Here is a 25350-nt window from a genome sequence, read left to right on the forward strand (position 1 = left end):
ATGTGTAACTGAATCTCTTTGTTGTACACCAGAAACTAACACAACTTTGTAAATCAACTATATATTATTAAAGTATCATATTCTATTCTGTGTTTTTTTTTTTTAACTTCGATTCCTCAGTTAAGTTACTCAGACAGCGAAAGCACTTCGTTCAGACCACTTTTCATATTTGAAGACCTTCTTTGATCTTCAGATTTTATCTCCTGATCTATGAATACTTGTACAAACTTAGTGTTCAAGTTAACATACACCTTTTCTCTTTTCAAATTACTTAGCAATCAATAGTTCTTCTGTTAGCCGTTATCAGTTCTTGCTCCTGATCTTTGCTGGGAGTTTGTTATTTTCAGATGGTTTTGTACTGTGCTTTGAAGGTACTGGTTTCCAAGCTGTGAACTACTGTGTCTCTGCAGTGAGGAGTGATTTGTTTCTTATATGACATAGTGCCTTTTTATATGCTGTGAGGATGATCATTTAATTGATTCCCTCATTGACATGGGCTGCTTTAACTAAAGGAAAGTGTGCATTAAAGATATACAGCAAATTAAGGCATAAATATCTAAAACAGTCAGTTAACAGACAAATCTCGCTGAGTCTCAATTACCGTACTGCCTTATGTCAATACTTATCATCTCAAGATACCACAAAAGAAGCTGAGCTCTTCTCAGAAAGGACTTTGCAAGAAAGTGAATTGTAAGAAAACTGCATCTATGTATACTTGAGTATAAGAAGCTAAAAAAAAGTCTCTAAACCTAGACGATTAAAGAGTAATATCTAAGGAAATATGGAGAAAGCCTTAGGCTGGTTAAGGGGTGCAACTCAACCCTTATAACTGTACTTCTTTTCAACCCAGTTACTATGTGTAGATCCATAAAAAGAATGCCCTATTAAAGAGAGAAAAAGAATAGGACATTTCTTAAATAAGAAGTGAAAAAACCACAGTCTGAGGAATAGTAATATAAATTGACCTATTACTGCTAATGCGTGTATTCTTGGGGGAAAAAAAAGGGAAAACATGGATCATTAATAGGCGTAAGAGTCAGAATACTATCTTTATGTTTCATCCAACACTTTTCAAACTACGGAGACTTCTGGGACTCTCCTGAAGACTGCAGACACCTATTTGTATACACTTATAAAATTTTTGCTTTCATTTTTAAGAATTTACACCATAGTCCTATGAAAACCTTTGGTTCTCAGGATAAGAACAGCAAAGTTGATTATTTATTTTGGTTCAGACACTTTCTATGCCCTTTTAAGGTAATGGCTCATTTAATCCTCACAAAAACACTGTGAGAAAGCTATTATTTGTATAGCTATTTTACAGGTGAGGAAACTAAAGACAGAAGTTACATATATATGTGTGTGTGTGTGTGTGTATCACAGAAATCCAGCTAGTGGAAGCAAGGCTGGACTTTGAATCCAGGCTGTATGGCTCCAGAATACATATGCTGAATAAAGATGCTGTTATGTCCTAGAAAACACAGTAGCTTAAAAAATCAGGTAATAGCATTTTAGATTGAAAGAAGCACAGAGATTATCTTTCCCAAACTCCTATTTTTTAAAAAAGAATTGACAATTGAATTCCAGGTAGCTAAACAATTAACTGGGTGTTCTTTGGAAGGAATGATGCTAAAGCTGAAACTCCAGTACTTTGGCCACCTCATGCGAAGAGTTGACTCATTGGAAAAAACTGATGCTGAGAGGGATTGGTGGCAGGAGGAGAAGGGGACGACAGAAGATGAGATGGCTGGATGGCATCACTGACTCGATGGACGTGAGTCTGAGTGAACTCCAGGAGTTGGTGATGGACAGGGAGGCCTGGCATGCTGCGATTCATGGGGTCACAAAGAGTCGGACACGACTGAGCGACCGAACTGCACTGAACTGAAACAATTAACTGAACTCAACAGATCTAGTTAGTGTTCAAGTCAGAGGTTCAAGTGAGAATATTCACCCAAAGCTCATTATAATGCAGCATTAGCATCATTATTATCATATTTATGGGCAAGGAAACTAAGGCACACTCCTAAGAAGTACCTGAGCTACAGTCAAACTGAGATAGTCTGGTTTACAGTTAAAACCACTATATTGTTGTAACACAGGAATGCCATTCCTTTATAATCTGCTTGGTAAATACTTAGTATAATAAAAGTAATCATAAAAATTGGTAATTTATGATGTAATCAGTTCTATAAACTTTGGATATTATGGTTGGTTCTACTTTATAGTCATTGAAATGTTCTCTAATCTTAAAATAATGCTTGTAGTTTGTTGCAATTCTTGCAAATCTAAACATAAGAATGGAAAAATCACCTATCCACAAACTGTTCAAGGTTCACACACTCATAGGACAAAACCTTTTGCCAGTTGGGCTTATGTCTTTTGTAATGACTAGGATTTAGTATTTGTAATGATAAAATGAAGAAAATAATTAAAGAAGACTCATTTTTGACTCAGAAAATTCCTTGAAAACCTCAAACTCTTCTATCGTTTTGTGAAATGTTATCTTTGTAAGAATCCAACTTGTTACTGCAGTTTCTAAATCTTTTATAATTTTAAGTTATATTTTCCTCTACAAGTTCAACACAATTGCACCTAAGTGCAAAGGAGGGCATTAGTTTGGAAACTTTTTAACAATTATTTAATTAACATGCTAACCTAAATCCACATCTACTTCAATCATTTAAGTCAAGACATAGATCAAACTTAGCCATTGCCATTGTGCAGTGTGGAAAGAGTTCTCAGTGTGGTCCTGTCTCAAATCTTAGAAAAGAAAGTTTAAATCCAATAGCATAATGAACTTGAAAAAAAAAAAAGAGAGAGAGAAATCTTTCATTAGAAATCTTAGAAGAAGCTGTCAGTAACCACTTGTCATCAGTGTTAGCAACCTCAGGCTGAGTAAAAATTGATTGTGGGACTGTACTTTCTGTGCTCTGCTCCTTGGATCATCCATTAGCATTGGCACCTGATTAACTCTCCAAACTGTCTTTTCTTTTGATTAGATCCCAGAACTTCTTTTGTATTCTCAGTATTAATTTTCTGAAATCTGTCCTAAAAGACAGACTCTAATGCTCTTTCACGGACTGCAGAATTTTCCCTGTTTATGCTAGAAAAATCATTGGCCTTTACTCTATTTATACTTTTTGGCTTGATCTTTCACAAACGTTGGCTTAAGACTTCCATATTTGGTGAAGAGGGAATGAATGATTACTCTATTTCTGTTTTTTGTGCTTTCAGAATTTGGCACAAGTTATAAATGAACAGTCTCCTACTGACTGTTGTTGTTGCAGTAACCCACTGGATTTCCTTAGGACATACTTTCCCCATAAATCATCTTCTAGATGGATTTCAATCTATGCTAATACTTGGCCATGTATAAGAAAAACATGCTTGCATTAATGTTTAAATTGTGAATGATATAAGGAGAAAGACCAAGAGGAGCAAAGATAATATATTCTAAATAGAAGACTTTGGGGGGCTTTCCTGTGGCTCAGCAGTAAAGAATATGCCTGCAATGCAAGAGACAAGGGTTCAATCCCTTGGCTGGGAAGATCCCCTGAAAAAGGAAATGGCAACCCACTCCTGTATTCGAGCTTGGGAAATCCCATGGACAGTGGAACCTGGCGGGCTGCAGTCCATGGGGTCACAAAAGAGTTGGCCAGGACTAGTGACTAAACCAACCAACCAACAAAAGACTTTTAGAAAAAATTTTGATACTTGATTTGAAGCCCCTATATCAGTTTATATTAAATTTAGATTTAAACAGTAAATACAAGCATCTTAAATGAGAATACTATATATATGGTCTGCTATTATGTATTTTATTCTATAGGACATGTTTACCTGCTATATCTAGTATATTCCTCTGTAAGACATAAAAAAATCTAAATCTCTGTAACTTATAAAAATAGACGTTTATATCTTAGTCCCGTGTCTCCTTCAATCTTTGTATTGAATTCAGGTCAATTCCACATATGTTTCTCTCCTTTTGGGAACATAGTCTACATGAGGAATGATCTTCCACCAGCTAAGAAAATAATTGCCAAGAGGAGTGAAAATGCACCATGATTCTTTAGTCCCTAGCACAGAACTGATACACTGTCAGATATACTTGTGTTTCATTGGTCAAGCCAAATCACATGACAAAGTGGGTGAGTTAGGAAGTGTAATCCTCCTAGGTTGATTTATGCCAAACAAGGAAAGGTAAAAATGAATCATGAAGAAATTATCTGATTGCCTATGTGCTCACAAACTTTCAATGAAAATAGTTAGGAATAATAATTCTATTCACTTATTTTATACTACATCTTTGCTTGAGACTGTACTTACTGTTCTACAGCAGCAATCCCCAACCTTTTTGGCACCAGGGACAAGTTTCATGAAAGACAATTTGTCCACAGACCAAGAAGGGGTGGGGATGGTTTCAGGATGATTCAAGCACATTACATCAATTGTACTATTTATTTCTAATCCAATGCTATTGCTGACCTGACAGGAGGTACCAGTCCAAGGCTCAGAGGTTGGGAACCCCCGCTAGGATACTTCATCAAAATGGAGAGTTTGTGACTATGGTTATTTACTTTTTACAGACTAGAAAACTGAGGCTTTGTGTTGCTTTGTTGTCGTTTAGTCTCTAAGTCATGTCCAACTCTTTTGTAACCCCATGGACTGTGTTCCGCCAGGCTCCTTTGTCCATGGGATTCTCCAGGCCAGAATACTAGAGTGGGTTGCCATTTCCTCCTCCAGGGAATCTTCCCAACCCAGGGATGGAACCCACGTTTCCTGCTGGGTAGGCACGTTATTTACCACTGAACCACCTGCTTAAAAGATGCCTGAGGCCAAGTTAATACGGGATCAAATCAAGTAACTTAGGCCCAATATCCATATGGATTAGTTTGCATTACTCATAAACCTGACTCAAACAAGTACTTATGCAGGTGGTTCATTTGCACAATAATCCCTGGTAGCTCCAGAGAGAGATAGGCATACATAGTGAGTCAGGAAATGAAAAACAGATAATCTAAGAACTACTGTGGGCCATTGAATAGGAGCCTGAGAGAACATGGCCAACAATTGTTCTACTGGGATTTTATCCATAGATTTCTGTCTCTCATTTGCTGAGGATTACACTTGGAGGAATTAGATCTCTGTCACTTCTGGGCTGCCCCGCAGATGGGCTTACCAATTGCTCCTAGGATTAGGAAAAGCCCTAATGCAAAGATACAGAGAGATGTGAATTCTTGAGGTGGGAAGTCTTCAGCATCCACAGAATCTGTTCACATTCACAGGTAAATTCGGGGCTGGGCCAAGGAAATAAAGCATGAGACATGAGCTATATCTACTCTACCATTTTCTTAACCTTTACAGTGCAAGTTTAGCAAATGTAACTTGTGATTTAAATATCCCTTTGTAATACACTCAAAAAAGAACCCTGGGTCTGTTTATAAAGCATCTCATTGACACAGACATTTGGAAATGACCATTGTGCGCATTTGGCTGATTGCTTTTCTGTTTCAAAAAGAACTGTTTTACAATCCATTAAGATAGGTAAAAATAAACCACAGAATAATGTATTTTTTAAATTTTCTAATAGAGACATTGAGCACTTTAAAACTGACTAGGCTGCAGTATGAAAGCAGGCTTCTAGCTAGTGGTTCTGCCACAGTATCCAAGTATTTCATTCCACCTCTAAATTACATAAGAAACCTTGATCTATTTTGATTTATTCTGCCATAATTAGTCCATGATTATTATTTTTAATGAAATAAATGATCTTTTTCATGACATACTGCTGTGTATTTCAAGTTTGCATACTAATTAATAGTAACTTCCTTTTATGCATAAAAAGTCTACACACACATGTCCGTGATCAAACAAGATGAGATATTTGAAATCACTTTGTAAATAATAATGCACCACAAAGATATTCATTATTCCCATTATGGCTAAACACATTTCATTCTTAGGGTCATGAGAGGGTGTAATTTATACTAATATGATTTTATATTCTTTCTTATCTTTCAAATCAAGGAGACTGTAATTACTGCACATTTATAAATACTTTTCTAGGTAGGAGTCATACTGTTAATATGACTCCTACCTAGAAATTGTGTGTATTTTGCAAGGTAATGCAATTTATACAGACAGCCCACAAGAAGTCATGGTATCAGTTCAGGTCAGTTCAGTCGCTCAGTCATGTCTGACTCTTTGCAACCCCATGAATCGCAGCACGCCAGGCCTCCCTGTCCATCACCAACTCCCGGAGTTCACTCAGACTCACGTCCATCAAGTCAGTGATGCCATCCAGCCATCTCATCCTCTGTCGTCCCCTTCTCCTCTGCCCCCAATCCCTCCAGGCATCAGAGTCTTTTCCAATGAGTCAACTCTTCGCATCAGGTGGCCAAAGTATTGGACCTTCAGCTTCAGCATCAGTCCTTCCAAAGAACACCCAGGGCTGATCTCCTTTAGAATGGACTGGTTGGATCTCCTTGCAGTCCAAGGGACTGTCAAGAGTCTTCTTCAACACCACAGTTCAAAAGCATCAATTCTTCGGCGCTCAGCTTTCTTCACAGTCCAACTCTCACATCCACACATGACCACTGGAAAAACCATAGCCTTGACTAGACGGACCTTTGTTGGCAAAGTAATGTCTCTGCTTTTGAAAATGTGTAACCAGCAATAAAGTTGTAAATATTTTCTCTCTTGATTTTTCTTTAAATTTTCACTATTAATATGCACCTAGGTCTGTCACATTTCATCTTCACAATTCTGTACCAGGGTTTTCATTTTCATGATACAGATGATGTGATGAGGCACAGACAAGATAAGTAACTTGCCTACGGTCATACAGCTACTGAGAAGTGGAGCTGGAGTTTGAAGCCAGGCTATTTGATGCTGGAACAAACATGTTTAAGCACTGACCCTTACTGTAGCTGAGACATATTCTTGGTGTCAGAATGGAATTTGTACCACTTACCACATGGCACTCTCCTAACTCATGCTAACTAACTCTCCTAACTAACTTTTTGTATACTCTTGTAGTTCTAGTTTTCTCTTTGTTACAATAACAATAGCTTCATTGCTATTAGGCCCATTTCATGGTAAATTCTATAACCATGATAAAAAATAGTTTTGCAATTTTTGCATTGAGTTTTCAATATGTATGGTATTATTGGTTATTTTATGAATATGCAGTGGTATGATTATGTAAGGTTCTGACCATAACTCCAGGTTGCTAATATAGCATAAAGTCTATGATTAAGTGCCAGGAGATGGGAGGGAACTTTCATGCAATATAAGCTGACACAGCTGTTCAAATTATTATCTGAACCCATCAACTCCCTACCATAAGAAGTAGTTGACCTACATGAGAAAGAAGTAACATTTTCAGGGGAGGTAAAGGGTCAGGCAGGTCATCTGTAGCATCTTACATTGTGTTAGAAGCCACAACAGTCAAGAGGAAGTCAAGAGCAATTTCATTATATTCCAGAATGTAATTCACCTAGAAAAATCAAAGTAAATTTTTTGCAATAAATATTCTCTATTTTTCATTCCACATAGTGATGAAAATAAGTGCTTCAGTCCAAATACCAAATTGTGAGAGAAGATATTGAAACATGATTTTATACTTAGTGGGTGCTCAATGGATATTTTTGGAAATGAAGACAGAAAGTGTATAATTAACAGAGCAGTTTGAGCAGTATGGCAAAGTGGCAAAAAAATAAAACATTAGCCTGGGACTCATTAGATGTAGAATTTAATTATGGAATAGTTAATCATTTGGTTTGTTCAACCAGTTCTTATTAAGAACCTATTTCTGCTTGAAGATACCATGTTGAGTGCCAGGAGTTAAAAAGACATAATGATCCTCCATTCTAAGTGTGGTCACGTATAGAGGGTGATTGGTGGTGTGTAATATGCTATATAGAAGAGTGTAAACTATTTACTATACTAATAATACAGTTTGAAAAATACTAGAGTACATATATATCAGAAGAATTGATTGATGACTTCTGCCAAGGAGATAAGGGTGATTATGAAAGTTCTTCACATTTGAATTTGATCTTAAGAGTGAGAGTTCTCAGATCACATTCCAAGGACTGCATGCACAAGGGACTATAGTGAGAAAGTGTGTGGCTTATTCACAGAGACATTTGGCATGTGTGGCTCGGGTAGAGCTGGTAGGTATGTGTGCAGAGGGGTAAAGGGTGTGTGTGTGTGTGAGTGCCAACAGGCACGATAAATATTAAGTTTAGAAAGGCATTTGGAGTCAGAATGTGAAGGCCCTTGTATCTGGCTTTTAACCTCAGGACAAGCATTTTTCAAACTTGCATATTAACTCACGAGTTACTTATTTCATTACTAGATGGATGATGGTGCCACATTAATTGGCAGGACGAGTTGGATATGTGAATTTATTTGGGAAGATGAATGATATTGTTAAAGTTCCTGCAGGACATCTAGATAGAGGTATAAACAGGAGTCAGCTATGTCAGTGTGAAGATTAGGACATTAATCAAAATGAAAAATATAGCTTTAGGTATCATCAGTATCAATATATAGTGGTGGTTGGGGAGGGAGAGAGGAAGTCACTTTGCTTAGGAAGAATAAGCATAGTAAAACAAGACAAGAAGAGACAAAAGATAGATAGGACCCTGGGAGAATGCCAACACTGCCAGGGTGAATGGCGAACAGGTCACTGGAACAGATTAGCAGACAGCCCTTGTGTTGGAAGGTGAACCAGGAATCAATGATATTTCAGAAGCTCAGAAGGCTTGTGCACTCTTTCTAGTAATATCATTCACTAGACGGATGGATAGGGAAGCCTGGTGTGCTGTGGTCCATGGGGTGGCAAAGAGTTGGACATGACTGAGCAACTGAACTGATAGGGATTTCAGTTATTACCTTCCAGTTGCCTTGTAACTCCTACATTTTATTTTCAACTCAGATTTCTCTCTTGTACTTTAGGTTCCAGTATGTAACTACCTACCACCTATATCCTTCTTGTCCCAAAACACTCCAAACTCATTATTTCCCAGTTCTTCCCATACTCTCATTATATATACAGACCCAGGGCTCTTCCTGAGCACTCTAGACTCCAATTTGAGTAATTTAACATCATTGACTTTACCTCTCCCAAATTTCCTGCCTCCACCTCTAATTAATAATTAGTTCTTATCAGTCATACCTATGAGTTCCCTGTTGGCCTAGTGGTTAGGATTCTGCGGCTTTCACTGTCATGGTCTGGCTTGATCCTTGGTTGGGGAACTGAGATTCCACAAGCTGCATGGTGTGGCCAAAAAGAAAAAAAAAAAAGTAGTGATCTTATCACTAATACCTATTAATTACATCTTTCCTGTATTTACCTCTCTCCAGTCCCACTGTTGGAGAAGGCAATGGCAACCCACTCCAGTACTCTTGCCTGGAAAATCCCATGGACGGAGGAGCCTGGTAGGCTGCAGTCCATGGGGTCGTTAAGAGTCGGACACAACTGAGCGACTTCACCTCACTTTTCACTTTCATGCATTGGAGAAGGAAATGGCAACCCACTCCAGTGTTCTTGCCTGGAGAATCCCAGGGATGGGGGAGCCTGGTGGGCTGCCGTCTATGGGGTCGCACAGAGTCGGACACGACTGAAGCGACTTAGCAGCAGTAGCAGTCCCACTGTAAGTCATCAATACAGACCATCATCCCTTCTCACATTGATTTTAGTTATAGCAAGCTAAATTGGTTTCCTTGATTCCAGTTGTTGTTGTTCAGTTGGTCAGTCACGTCTGACTCTTTGTGACCCCATGGATTGCAGCACGCCAGGCTCCTCTGTCCTTCACTGTCTCCTGGAGTTTGCTTACATTCCCGTCCACTGAGTCAGTGATGATTCCAGTAACCTCTCCTAACATATTGCCCATACTGTGAAATCCATTTCTAAAAGCAAACCTATATTGCCATTGCCCTACTTCAATTCTGGTTCAATTTCTAACTGCCTTCTAGCTAAAGTTTAAGGCTCTTTATAATTAGGCTGATTGTTTATCTTTTTTTTGAGATTCATCTCTGCCACTCTTGTCCTCCTCCTCTTTCTCTAGTTCCACAAAGGACCACACACTATCTCTCACATACAAACAGCTGCACCTGCTCTTTTTATTGTCTTGAGTTCTTTTCCACCTTGTATGCTTCTATAATCTTTTTCTTTCTTTCTTTTTTTTTTTGCTTCTGTACACTTGATTGGGCTTCCCTGGAAGCTCAATAGGTAAAGAATACACCTGCAATGCAGGAGATGCAGGTTCAGTCCCTGGGTCAGGAAGATCCCCTGAAGGGGAAAGGTGGATTTCCTGAAAGAAGGAAATGGCAACCCATGCTGGTATTCTTGCCTGGGAAATCCCATGGACAGAGGAGCCTGGTGGGATATGCCCATGGGGTTGCAAGAGTCAGACTTAGTGACTAAACCACCATACTCTTGATTAACATTCAGAACTCAGCTGAGATGTCACTTCATCAAGGAGGCACTGGATTTGTCAAGTTAGTTCCCTTCCTAGAGGCTTATGACAAAGCCCTATATTTTCTGTATTTGGGAACTTACCAGTGTATCTACTATCTCTTCATTTTAGGGTATGTTTCTCTCACTATGCTGTAAGACCAAAAGGGTAGGAACTTAATTCTTTTACACAGTGGAATTTCTACCGCTAGCAGGTGTCAGTATGTATGTGTCACTTCAATGGATAGTCTTAAAGAGGAAAGGCTGTAATAGTTTCCTCTTGCTGCTATAAAAATGACCACAAATGTATCCACTTAAAACAACACAAATTTATAATCGAACAGTTCTTTGGAACTTCAGGTCAGAAGTTTGCAATTGGCCTCGTTGGGCTAACACGAAGGGTCAGCAGAGCTGTGTGCCTTCTGGCAGCTCCTGGGGAGAATCTGTTTCCTTGACTTTTCCATTTTCTAGAGGCTGTTCATGTTCTTTAGCTCATGACCCTCTTCCTCCATCTTCAAAACCAGCAACACTGGGCCAAGTCTCTCTGCCATCTCTCTGATTTGCCCTCTTGGGCCTCTCTATCCCCCTCTTAAGGACACTTGTCATTATGCTGGGCCCACCCAGATAACCCAAATCTTGCTGTCCAATATGAGCTGGTTAGCACATCTAATTCCATCTGCAACCATAATTCTCTTTTAAAATAATTTATATTTAGCCTATTTTAAAACAATTAAATTTTAACAAAACTTATTCACAGATTCTAGGGATTAAGATGTGGACATCTTTGGAGGACCATAATTCTCTCTACAAGTTAACAGAATCAGTATCTGTACAGAAGAAAAATGAGAAGAGTTCTGAAAAGTAAATTTGGTCTCCAGTATCTTGAAAATACCTTTATTGAGCTCTACTATGTCACACTTGCGATGCTTACCACTTGGGAAGACAGCTATAACCCAGATAATCACTGTCTTAGAAATTAGAAAGGATATAGGCAGTGTTATTAGGAAAATCTTTTATAGGATGATGAGCAGTGGAAACTGTATTACACTGACTGTCCAGCAAGTGAGAAATAAGGAAACATTTTTGACACTGTTTTTTCTCTTCTTTGTACAGTAATTTAATTATTTTAGACCACCTCGTTATAAAATGACCATGAATGTCACCTTCGGCCCAATGTTCTATAGTCCTGTGATCAAAAGCTATTACTCAGATTTAATGGAAACATTTTTCATGCCAATTTCCAGTCTACTCTCCTCCACTTTGCATTGCCATTTTGTAGCATTAATAACATGGTAAACCAATTTTCTAAATATGTCCTGAGTTTGGAGCCTTCCTTCATAATGTTCCACAGTATCACATAATCCTATCTAATGTTTACCATTAATCTTCTGCATTTCTCATTTCCTTTTTCCTCATTTTTGGTGGAAGCAGAGAATGGACTGACTCTGATAGCTCTTCCATATTGCTTAATAGTCCTCTCTTTAAGGTGAAATAAACTCATGTCCCTTCATTTTTCTTCCCTATGTGCATTTCTAAATTGTTTTCAACTTTAATGTTTCCTTCTCCTCCTAAACTTCTATTTTCTGGGTAACTTAAGAGATGAGACTCTTCAGTTAACATTAACTAGCACCCAAGAAAGTATCGGTAACATTTAAAAGAAAGTGTTTTCCTAGCAAAGATTGTGATTAACTGCCCTGTGAAATAAGGATAATTTCTGATATTCTTATAACTGGGTGGGTTTTTCCCCCCAGTTTTTTAAATGATTTCACTCATGTTGTCTTATGTGGTAGCATATAAGGGATCATGTCATGGAGACTACCCATAGTCTTACTCCCAGCTGTCTTTGTAATTTCATCCAATTCTGCTCCCTTCTTCCCATTTTAGAGTGCAGGAAAATTGCATATAATGGAGAGCATGTGCTTTTGGTTTCCTATCTCCCTGCCTTTGCCCTTGGTATCTTCTCAATAAGATTCATCTTTCCCTTTGCACCCTTTCTTCTTTCCTTATTTTTGCTCTTCTTTCTAGATTAAACGTAGCCCTCACCTTCCAGAAAATGTCTTCCCTAATATCCATGTAGCTACATATCCCTTTCTTTGTACTCCTGAAGTACCCTTTGAATGTAGGTACCCTTAATTATGCAACATGTTTAATATTTACCCATCATATATCATTTTCTACTATGCTGTGAACTTTGGTAAAAAAGGAGTCTTGTTTATCTTCTTGATAATTAGTACAGTGACCACCATATACTAAGCATTCTGTATATAATATTTTCTATACATTATTGCATAAATAAATGAATTCATGACATCTTAGCAACAGTTCCATGAGTGAAAAAGCAATGAATGTCCTCAATTCACAAATAAAGGCCACCAAACTAATAAGTTCTACAATGGAAATTGAGACCTAGTGCCTTAATTTTATGTTCTCTCAGTTTGCCCAGTATCATTTTTGTGCAGTAACTCACTCTTGTGAATTACTAAGATCACAATTTAATTATCCCACTTTTATAGGGGATTGAGGGTCTCAGGGGGGAATTGAGGGTCTCAGGGATATCAAAGTTAATAACAGGGTGAAAGCCCTTTACACTAATTGTAAAAAAATATGAAAGAACATATTTATTGAATAAAAAGATTTTATTAGAAAGGGTTAATTGATTCTGAGATGAAATATAGTTTTTGTGTATGGCAGAAAGCTAATTTTATATGGGTTTTCCCCACAGAGAGAATAAAATAAAATGTTGGTCACTTTTTGCAATATAGGAACTAGTAGTTCTTCATTCTTTGATATCTCCACAGAACAGTTTTCATGTAAATTTTTCTAAGAGGGATTTTTCTTCCTTGCCTCTCACATTGTTATACTCAGGCATATTTGTATTAGTAGAAGAAAATCACTCATAAACAAACCCTAGAGGAAATGAAATAAAATATATGTTTCTTGAAATGATTAAATAGGAGTATATAGTCACTTCCTGATAAAACAGTTTTCACTTGATTCTTTTCTCCTCTTTCTTGATGATTTCATGTTAACATCTCCTACTATAGATTGTGTATTACAACAACATACTCGTATCAAAATAGTCTCTATTAGCTGTATAACGATTTATGTATGTAGGTTTATATGTGTCAACTTTAACTATGAATGTATAGGTGATCATGCCTAAAATGGTCAAATTTTAAGTAATATGATAAATTATAGTAGAAATAGATTTAACTATGCTGTGCTGTGCTTAATCACACAGTCGTGTCCAACTCTTTGCGACCCTATAGACTATAGCCCACCAGGCTCCTCTGTCCGTGGAGATTCTCCAGATAAGAATACTGGAGTGGGTTGCCATGCCCTCTTTCAGGGGATCTTCCCAAACCACGGATCAAACCTAGGTCTCCCACATTGCGGGCAGATTCTTTACCATCTGGGCCACCAGGGAAGCCCAAGAATACTGGAGTGGGTGGCCTATCCCTTCTCCAGAGGATCTTCCTGACCTAAGTGTTGAACTGGGGTCTCTTGCATTGCACGCGGATTCTTTACCAGCTGAGCTATCAAGGAAGCCCCAGATTTAACTATATACAAATGTAAAATTTTAGCATAATAAGAATGAAACAAAAATTGAAAAAAAGACCACTTGAGAACATATATTTGTTCATTGACTAAGCGTAAGTAGCTTAATTTAGAATAGTGATTTTTAACTTGGATTTCATAGAATCTTTGGCAGGGAGGTCAGTTAACCTCATGAACCTGTATGTAAATATGTGTGTATAGGCATTTTTTTCTGTAGAAAAGGATTATTATTTTTTTATCAGATGATCAAATGGAATCCATGACTTGAAATGTTTAAAAACTAGTAATATATGACCTCAATCTAATTAATTTTATTTATCAAATGCTCGATATATACATGAGCAGAGAATATAAATAAGTATTTTGGAAAAAGTAGAAACATATAGAATAAATAAATGTATAAATTGTGTTTTGTTTAATTAGTGATCAAGCAGATTCAAATTATAGCAAGCATCAACTATCTCTTTGTATCTAATAAAACCACATTTGTCCAAAAATACAAGCAAAAAATCTGCTATCAACAGTGTAAACTCACTCTTTCTGATACCACTAAAAATTGGTATGACCATTGGGAAAGCAATATGACATTATTTAGTAAAAACCATCAAATTTTCCATAATGTTGACTCAGTAATTTCTTCTAAGACTGTTATACAGCAGAAGTTGGAAAAGAATTCATGAAGATGTTCATTATGATGGAATCTCTAATAGCAAACAAAAGGAAAAGGTAGCCCATATGATGTTTATGGTAAAATAAGTAAAAAAATAAAATGCAGAATATTATTGTGGCTAAGTAAAATTCATGTTTGGGGAGGATTGTAATGTGCAGACACATGACTTTTGGTGATCCTTGTATGTTAAAATATTTTAGTCATACTAATATATGACAAAAATTGAAACAACAAATATTAATTAGCAAATATAAGAAGAACATTATTATATAAAATATTAACAAATCATACGGTATCATTAAATGGTTCAGTTTTCACTTCTAGATAAACACATGTAGACATGCAGGTTGTTCACTCTAAAATTCCAGGATGTCATTCACATAGGTTACAACATACATGGAACACCCTGGGTTGTTCAAAATAAGGCTCTAAATTCATGACTATTTTTTATTTGTGTTAATGTGTTCACCTTTTATGAATCTAATCACCTTGTAGTAGTCCATATTATCTATACAGTCATAATGGTCACTGTGAAAAGACATGGACTTTGTTTCAAATAATCTATAGCAGTTCATCTCTGTCACCTATCAGTTTTATTCCTTCTGAGCTTGTAGTTTTAATGTATAAAATGGTAAATTACATATGGGCTGATTGAAATAGTATATGTAAAACAGCTTTGTAAACAATAAGATAGTAGTTATATCTTATAATAATGATAAAATTAGTATTATTAATATTTGTCATTTAAAAGAAAATAAATATTACTATACAAAAAGAAAACATTAGTAGGTAATTCATGGAAGGCATATTTTTCTTGCATTAAAAGCAAAAGAGGTACAAGAGTACATTTAGTGAAGATGTTTATATGATGAAGCTCACATTTAGTGCTTTTTACACAGCAAATGCATATTTTGCACATAATGTCAAGGTTTCCCTTCTGCCTTCAAGGCCTATCTAAAAATTGTTCTTTGTACATATAATCAAAAACAATAAAAATATTGCTTTACTACCCACTTTTCATTTAAAAGCATCTGGAACAAATCTCTTCAAAACACCCTCATATTCAGCTTTTGGTGAAGATGTTTGGGTATGTTTTAAAAACCTCTGGATGAATGCTTTCAAATGACTCATTCATTCTCCCATGTCTGACAGATAGGATATATATGAACATGTAGGAAAAATAAGTGGAATTTCAAATAAGGTTATTAAGTTTTGTGAATATATGTGTATGCCATTGAGAAATAGACCTGTACAGACATGTCCTTCTTTATAGCAAGTCTGTGAAAAAGGTTAAATCTTGACCATCTGAAATTCTGTTTATTTATTATTATTATAAAGAGTAGTATTAGATTTATGGCAGTAATATTCAAAAGAGGCTAGATTAGGTTTAAAAGCTATTAGTATCTATTTTTATTTATTCACGCATGTCAACAAAGGAAAGATTTCTATGTTATAGCTATCATGTATCCTCTACTGTGTGAATAATGTTGATATTTGACCATACACAGTAGCTTGTGGGAGTAACACAAATAAGGAGGGAGTATTTTGTGATGCTAAATAACATTTTCTCATCTAGGAAAATGGTTTTAGGTTTATTATTTTTCCACTATTCTCTTTTATATTGCTTAAGAATATCTACTTATGGATTAATAATACTCTTTAAAGATAAACAGACATTCTTAATGCATAGATACGTGTGTCATAGGAAAGTGATTGTTTACTGTATATCATCTGTTTTCAGAAGCAGTGGAGATTGACTACTGAAAAATAATATGAGAGCAAATGAGGTTGTTTCCTGAGGGCATTTTAATAAGGGTTCTTTTGACCCATGTAAATAAAATATGAAATGTCTCAATTTTAAGTCTCTCTCGCATACACTCATTTATTCAACATTGACTAATATGATTGCATTTACAGTAATTTCAAGATAAGCTTCAGCATCAAAAAAGCATTTTAATAAATCACAATTGATGATTTTCCTGTCCATTGGACTTAATACTAACTTCCGGCTTTGGAAAAAAGAGATAATTTTTAGAAGCTTGAATTCTGTGAAGCTCTTTCTTAATAATTTTCCACCCTAATCTCTTGGTGTAAGAAGTCCTTGGGGATTTTTCCTTTGAGTATATTTGTATACATAATCCATGAAGAGTATCATTTGCATTTTGATTTGAAATTTCCTGACTTTTAGATGAAGAGAAGTGCTAGAAATTTTGTAGTTTTACGATCCCCCTGCCTCTAATGTATTCACATATTGATCAAATATTTTCTGAGCTCTTAATTTGTGCAGACAGTATGCTAGGTTCTGGGGTACAGAGATAAGCAAGCCATGCTCCTGATCATCAGGAAACCTCTCCTATAATGGGAAAAGGCTATGTTAGGGGCCTGTGTTAGAGTATGCAGGTATTACAAAGGAGGGAAAAATAATTTCCTTATGGACTGGGAATGGGGAAAACAGTACTCTTGCCTGGAGAATCCCATGGATGGAGGAGCCTGGTGGGCTGCAGTCCATGGGGTCACTAAGAATCGGGCACGACTGAGCGACTTCCCTTTCACTTTTCACTTTCATGCATTGGAGAAGGAAATGGCAACCCACTCCAGTGTTCTTGCCTGGAGAATCCCAGGGACGGCGGAGCCTGGTGGGCTGCCGTCTCTGGGGTCACACAGAGTCGGACACGACTGAAGTGACTTAGCAGCAACAGACAATTATTTATTTTGATTCTATTGGAGCATCTACTCATTATAGTTGTTTTGTTGGTGTTTAGTCACTAAGTTGTGTCCAACTCTTTTGTGACCCCATGAACTATAGCCCGCCAGGCTCTTCTGTCCATGGGATTTCCCAGGCAAGGATACTGGAGTGGGTTGCCATTTCCTTCTGCAAGGGATCTTCCAGACTCAAGGGTCGAACCCACATCTCCTGCATTGGCAATTAGATTCTTAACCATTGAGTCACCAGGGAAGCACCACTATTAATAAATAGTCTCTTTTTTAATGCTTTTATATAGTATTTGAATGAGTATGGACTGGACTGTATCAATTATTTTTCAGATTTCATTTTAGTTTGGATGCTCAGTAGCAACATCACTCATGTTCAATTTCATTATCAGTGAATTTACTACTAAGTATAAAATAACACTAATGTATATTAACAGAAAGTTATTTCAGTTGTAAAATATGAGTGATATCCAAAGTTGCTTCTTAACACTATCCCTTTGTCTTTCTTTTATCTTTTTACATTGTAGATGAAAGAGAAGATGTTCAAAAGAAAACATTCACAAAATGGATAAATGCACAATTTTCTAAGGTAAGGATATTTTGTTGCTCCTCTATTGAAACATGATGCTGATTTTTCAAAATGAACTCTGTATCTGTGTGATTTAAATGTCCATATTGTTTTTCTCATAGTCTTTGTTTTAACTGTGCAAATCTGGGAATATTGTATTGACTTTTAATTAAGGCAGAAGCAACAGAATATGTGGTAAAGAGAAACTATTTAATTTGATAAAACATATCTTTGATTCTTCTTCATAATATTAGTTTCTTTAACAACATAAGTAACCAGAGGATTTTGTCAGCAATCTTCATCAAGTAGCTGGTATATGTCATACACTAGAAGAAGATAGGAAAAATCTTTATTGTTCTGAAAACAATCATTTTATTGGTCCTTCTTGATCTTTACAAAGTACAAGAAAAATGAATAGGCTATTTGGCCCCAAATGATAAGCTTCTTCTCTTTATATGTAGACATCAATCCATACTCCTAATATTTATTTATTTTGCAAATGTAACTAACTCGTGATCAATAGCACAATTCTAGATAATTTTTACATGAACACAGAGTAAAATATTCTTACCTTGAAAGCTACCATTAAGAGTGAAATATAAGGGGTTTGCTGTAGGTTTCAAGGCTAGAAAGACTTGATTTATATTTAATAATTGTGGATTGGGCAAATCAGTCAAATGTTTTATAAGTCAGTTTCCTCATCCTTCTACTGTGTGTGTGTGTGCGCGCGCACCTGTATAATCCATCAAATACAGATAATGGAAGTATAAAACTACTAAAATATGGATCCTATATGCAAGGCTTTAAGAGAAGTAAAATGGCGATAATGGTTATTTTGCATGTTATTGTGATGATTAAAAGAGGTACACTGTGTAAGAATTTCTAGCACAATGCCTGACACCCTTAATATATATAAATTACTCTTTTCTTGAGCCTGTCTCACTTTGTGAAAATCTTGGCAGTAGATCCAAAAAATCTACTAGAAGATACAGTCTAAAAAGTGTTCCCTTTACTACTTCAAAAGTTTTTAGAGTATCATCCATTCTTTGTGGTATTTGACGGCAGAATTGGACCAGGTACTCTTTAGCATATTGGCAAGAAGTAAAGTTACTGAATTTTAACTAATCAAATATCATTTATATTTACTTGCTGAGGTAATTAATAAGTTGCTATTACAGAACTTTAATAAACATAAGAATGAAATATGTTTTAAAAATCTCAAATTTTTTAAAGTTAAGTGGCATGCAAATAATATAAAAAGAGCAAATTATAATAATACAAATGAAAAATAAACTCAGAAATATTTAGGATAGGAACTCATAATTCTGAGACTATTTATCAGATAGCTGTGTATGGTTTAATTGCTATATCTAGTGGCCTCATTGAAATTTTCTTAATTTCAGAACTTTGTAGCAGACAATAGATAAAAGCTTTCAAACAAATCTATCAACAAATCAAGCGTATAGAGATTTTTTCATAATAATTATGTATGTAATAATAATAATAATGTATTCTGAATGTTTGAATTAAACTAGTTATTTTAATAAGGGTTGTAAACATGATAGACATTGTTAATTCTCATTCCTACAAATCTAAATAGATCATCAGTCTCTGTACACATTTCTAAGTGTTGTTTACCATAATGCATGTGCTAATAAACAAACATAGTTTGATATCTTATATTCCATGAAAAATTGTGAGCACTGTCTTAGGCACCCCCTACCCTAAGGAGCCCTCATATTTTAAAAGCTGTAGAATAATCACACACGTGAATGTGTTTGCTATTTGTTTTACAAATAGCCCGCCCCCAAATTCAACTCCCACTTATTTCTTTTATTTTATAAGTGTTCTCCCTGAACCTATTAAAGTTGGATCAGGAGAGCCACCATTCTTTTAAATGCCTGAGCTTCCTATTTGGGCATATCCTAGGTATCAGGATTATAAATAAATATATTTATAAAGATAGAGGGAAACTATTTAGAGATAAAATTTATATGAGTATGTGTGTGTGTGTGTGTGTGTGTGTGTGTGTGTTGATTTTTCATTTAGAGATCTGAAAGATAATTTCCATGTTACCTGGTTTCTTTCTTGCCATGACTTCAGGTTGGATGACTAAATTTTATCTAGATGCTTTTGAAGATAATGAGAAGAGAAAGCTAATTGATTCAGTTTAAGCTACTCGGTGGCACCAAAAGATAAACATAGCTGTGAGAGATGTCATTTGACATATATTTATTTCACTGCTACCTGGAATTGAGCAGAAGTCTAGGCCTGTGGGAGGCACCAAATTAGTTTAAAGTTGAATTTTCTGATCTCATGGAACATACATATTTGGGAGATGTTGGATAATTGCTAAATGGAGTAGCACTAAGTAGTCTCTAGGTAGTCAGAGAAAGCAACCCTGAGTTAGAGTGAATTCAGAAACCTTTAGGAAGCAAACTCTACTGATTGAGAGACTCTAAAGGAAGGAACATCAGAGAGCATGGCAAGAATGTGTGTTTTCTTTATAACCCCGTTGATCATTACTAGTGCACCAAATATGTATAATAAATACATTTGGTGAGTAGTACAAATAATTAAATATATACTAAATTTAAGAGAATTGGACATTCTGAATGAAAAGAAAAGTTGAGGAAGGCTTTAAAAAGAGAGAAAAAGCAGTGAAACATTATCATCTGTCTGTGTGGTAAATTGGACAGAGAGAAACACATACAACAAAAATAAAGATGAATATGATGAGGTAAAGGGTTATCAGTTAGGCATGTATACACATACACACCTTTGTATAATATCTGTCAAGTATAGGGAGACAGCAAAGTAGTTTCTGGTTATTTTGTAAAGCTACATAAGGGATAGTTTAAGGGGAAAATGTGATTAAATATAACCTTATCATTTTGTGTCATTTGAAGCTTAACGTATCTTTGTAGTAAATCCAGCTGATTTTTTAACTTTTCCAGTACCATTTTAAAATAGGCCCTATCTCTTTTTCAAAATAAGTCTTCTATTAACCTTCAATTCCCAAAATTTTTACTAGAATGTGATTTATCACATCTATTCTATAAAGATAAGCAAACAATATTTATCACCACATAAACACAAAGCCATTGCTAGGTAAGATTAATTCAAGGTAAATGTTTTCTTCTTGTAATTTATAGCTATTTTATAATCCTAAAAAATGTTTAGTATTTACTGTACCACAAATATAATTCACACAAGTTCTTTCAAAAAATCATTTAAGGAAAGTACACTTTTGAAATCATGACCACCAAGAATTTTGTCATAAAACTCCCTTGATGTTTGCATTAGAGGAAAAAGCAATTTGTGGGGCAAAATATTTACTACTAGATCAACTGAAAGATTTAAACCATCTATCAGTGAGTTATATGATGAGTTTGATCCAATGCTGGATTTAGCAATTAACTTTTTTCCATCTTCTAACTTCACTTTCTGTAATTTTTCCAAAAGTAGTAGATAACTTTGTATTAGACTTATATGAAGTAAAACTGTGTAATTGACTTTGTCTGTGAACTTCTCAAAGGTTTATGATATGATGATGTCTTCATTGACACATATGTCTTCATTGCCACAATGTATGTGCGTGTATGCTTAGTCACTAAGTCATGTCCAACTCTTTGAAACCCCATGGACTGTAGCCTGTCAGGCTCCTCTGTCCATAGGATTTCCCAGGCAAGAACACTGGAATGGATTGCCATTTCCTTCACCAGGAGATCTTCCCAACCCAGGGATCGAACTCATGTCTTCTGCATGGCAGGAGGAGTCTTTACTCCTGAGCCACAAGGGAAAGCCCATGCAATGTATATGCCCATGCCAAAAACACCTGATACACCCTCTCATGATAACAATAACATGAGGTACAATCAACTGAAGCAACATATTTTCCCAAGAATTCACCATAATTTACCATCTTGCCAGAATAATGAACATGATACAATATAAATTCACACTAAAATTGTGAGTCAGTAAACAAGACTTCTTTACACAGCTCTGTACCATGGAGCCTTAGGATTAATCACTATATCCACACTTGAAGACATTTCAGAAAGGTACATCTAAAATTCAAATTCTTTGAGTCTTGTTTTCCTTATATGTCTAGTTCTACTTTATGAGAAAACATATATTAAAAATGGTATAAATAGAAAACAAAATATTGCCAATTTTGCTATCATGTAATATATTTTCTGAATTGAATGAATAGCGTATTTAGGCACTTCTTTGGATGCCTGCTCATTTCTTTCTTGAAGATGGTTTTGGCTACTCTCTTTGGATGGAACAGAGAGAATAGAGCGTATATTTATATTTCATCATCTTGCCACACTCTCTATGCCAATCCATGCCCTCAGTATGCACACACACACACACATACATATAAAAACGCACAAACATTCAGGCACACACAGTAAGCATATTATATATTTAAAATTAGTTGAACACTTTCATTATATAAAAGGAGGATAATGAGACAGGGGAAAAACATTGTTTCAGTGCAAGAGATAATGATTTGTATATACCTTTCCACTATGTCAGTTCTAAACGTATATGTATTAACAAGTTTATCAGTTCAGTTCAGTTCAGTCGCTCAGTCGTGTCCGACACTTTGCAACCCCATGAATCACAGCACGCCAGGCCTCCCTGTCCATCACCAACTCCCGGAGTTCACCCAGACTCACGTCCATTGAGTCAGTGATGCCATCCAGCCATCTCATCCTCTGGCGTCCCCTTCTCCTCCTGCCCCCAATCCCTCCCAGCATCAGAGTCTTTTCCAATGAGTCAACTCTTTGCATGAAGTGGCCAAAGTACTGGAGTTTCAGCTTTAGCATCATTCCTTCCAAAGAAATCCCAGGGCTGATCTCCTTTAGAATGGACTGGTTGGATCTCCTTGCAGTCCAAGGGACTCTCAAGAGTCTTCTCCAACACCACAGTTCAAAAGTATCAATTCTTTGGCTCTCAGCCTTCTTCACAGTTCATCTCTCACATCCGTACATGACCACAGAAAAAACCATAGCCTTGGCTAGACGAACCTTTGTTGGCAAAGTAATATCTCTGCTTTTCAGTATGCTATCTAGGTTGGTCACAACTTTTTTTCCAGGGAGTAAGCGTCCTTTAATTTCATGGCTGCAATCACCATCTGCAGTGATTTTGGAGCCCCCCAAAAATAAAGTCTGACAGTGTTTCCACTGTTTCCCCATCTATTTCCCATGAAGTGATGGGACCAGATGCCATCATCTTCGTTTTCTGAATGTTGAGCTTTAAGCCAACTTTTTTAATCTTCACTTTCACTTTCATCAAGAGGTTTTTTAGTTCCTCTTCAGTTTCTGCCATAAGGGTGGTGTCATCTGCATATCTGAGGTTATTGATATTTCTCCCAGCAATCTTGATTCCAGCTTGTTTTTTTTCCAGTCCAGCGTTTCTCATGATGTACTCTGCCTATAAGTTAAATAAGCAGGGTGACAATATACAGCCTTGACGTACTCCTTTTCCTATTTGGAACCAGTCTGTTGTTCCATGTCCAGTTCTAACTGTTGCTTCCTGAACCTGCATATAGGTTTCTCAAGAGGCAGATCAGATGGTCTGGTATTCCCATCTCTTTCAGAATTTTCCACAGTTGATTGTGATCCACACAGTCAAAGGCTTTGGCATAGTCAATAAAGCAGAAATAGATGTTTTTCTGGAACTCTCTTGCTTTTTCCATGATCCAGCGGATGTTGGCAATATGATCTCTGGTTCCTCTGCCTTTTCTAAAACCAGCTTGAACATCAGGAAGTTCACGATTCACATATTGCTGAAGCCTGGCTTGGAGAATTTTGAGCATTACTTTACTAGCGTGTGAGATGAGTGCAATTGTGCAGTAGTTTGAGCATTCTTTGGCATTGCCTTTCTTTGGGATTGGAATGAAAACTGACCTTTTCCAGTCCTGTGGCCACTGCTGAGTTTTCCAAATTTGCTGGCATATTGAGTGAAGCACTTTCACAGCATCATCTTTCAGGATTTGAAAGAGCTCAACTGGAATTCCATCACCTCCACTAGCTTTGTTCGTAGTGATTAAGGCCCACTTGAGTTCACATTCCAGGATGTCTGGCTCTAGGTCAGTGATCACACCATCGTGATTATCTGGGTCGTGAAGATCTTTTTTGTACAGTTCTTCTGTTTATTCTTGCCATCTCTTCTTAATATCTTCTGCTTCTGTTAGGTCCGTACCATTTCTGTCCTTTATCAAGCCCATCTTTGCATGAAATGTTCCCTTGGTATCTCTAATTTTCTTGAAGAGATCTCTAGTATTTCCCATTCTGTTGTTTTCCTCTATTTCTTTGCATTGATCGCTGAAAAAGGCTTTCTTATCTTGCTATTCTTTGGAACTCCGCATTCAGATGTTTATATCTTTCCTTTGCTCCTTTGCTTTTCGCTTCTCTTCTTTTCACAGCTACTTGTAAGGCCTCCCCAGACAGCCATTTTGCTTTTTTGCATTTCTTTTCCATGGGGATGGTCTTGATCCCTGTCTCCTGTACAATGTCATGAACCTCATTCCATAGTTCATTAGGCACTCTCTCTATCAGATCCAGACCCTTAAATCTATTTCTCACTTCCACTGTATAATCAAATCATGATTTGATTTAGGTCATACCTGTATGGTCTAGTGGTTTTCCCTACTTTCTTCAATTTAAATCTGAATTTGGCAATAAGGAGTTCATGGTCTGAGCCACAGTCAGCTCCTGGTCTTTTTTTTGCTGAGTGTATAGAGCTTCTCCATCTTTGGCTGCAAAGAATATAATCAATCTGATTTCGGTGTTGACCATCTGGTGATGTCCATGTGTAGAGTCTTCTCTTGTGTTGTTGGAAGAGGGTGTTTGTTATGATCAGTGCATTTTCTTGGCAAAACTCTATATATCCACAATACAAGAGGGGCTTCCCTGGTGGCTCAGTCGGTAAAGAATCTGCCGGCAATGCAGGAGACCTGGGTTCGATCCCTCAGTTGGGAAGATCCCCAGGAGAAGGAAATGGCAACCCATTTCAGTACTCTTCCCTGGAAAATCCCATGGACAGAGGAGCCTGGTAGGCTATAGTCCAAGGGGTCACAAGAGTAGGACATGACTTGACATGACCTATTAGGACTAAACCACCACCATGTACAAGGGGCCTGACTATCAGAAGTAATAAAGCAGAGCTGCTGTGTCATGGAAGGTTCACCATAAATATGAACAGACACAAACCCGTATGCTCCTGGCTTTCTGTTTCTCGCTCTAGTTGGTATCAGGAAGAATTAGGTCACTAGGGAGATTGAATGGCAGTGAACTAAGTCTCTGGATCATGATAATAAGCCCATATAAGGCATTGGTAGCGCTTGAATTATTTGATATG

The 25350-nt window shown here is 36.6% G+C and overlaps 1 protein-coding gene across 5 annotated transcripts in view; it reads left to right on the forward strand.

The window, feature by feature from the left end:
- The window catches only part of DMD (dystrophin), a 2389494-nt gene that overhangs the window by 305008 nt on the left and 2059136 nt on the right, over positions 1–25350 (forward strand). For all 5 annotated transcript variants that reach the window (XM_055564496.1, XM_055564495.1, XM_055564498.1 and 2 more), the window contains exon 2: positions 17936–17997. In XM_055564496.1, the coding sequence (XP_055420471.1) occupies positions 17936–17997 (62 nt within the window). The remainder of the gene's footprint in view (positions 1–17935; positions 17998–25350) is intronic.

Source organism: Bubalus kerabau, chromosome X (genome assembly GCF_029407905.1).
Source record: "Bubalus kerabau isolate K-KA32 ecotype Philippines breed swamp buffalo chromosome X, PCC_UOA_SB_1v2, whole genome shotgun sequence".
Lineage (NCBI taxonomy): Eukaryota > Metazoa > Chordata > Mammalia > Artiodactyla > Bovidae > Bubalus > Bubalus kerabau.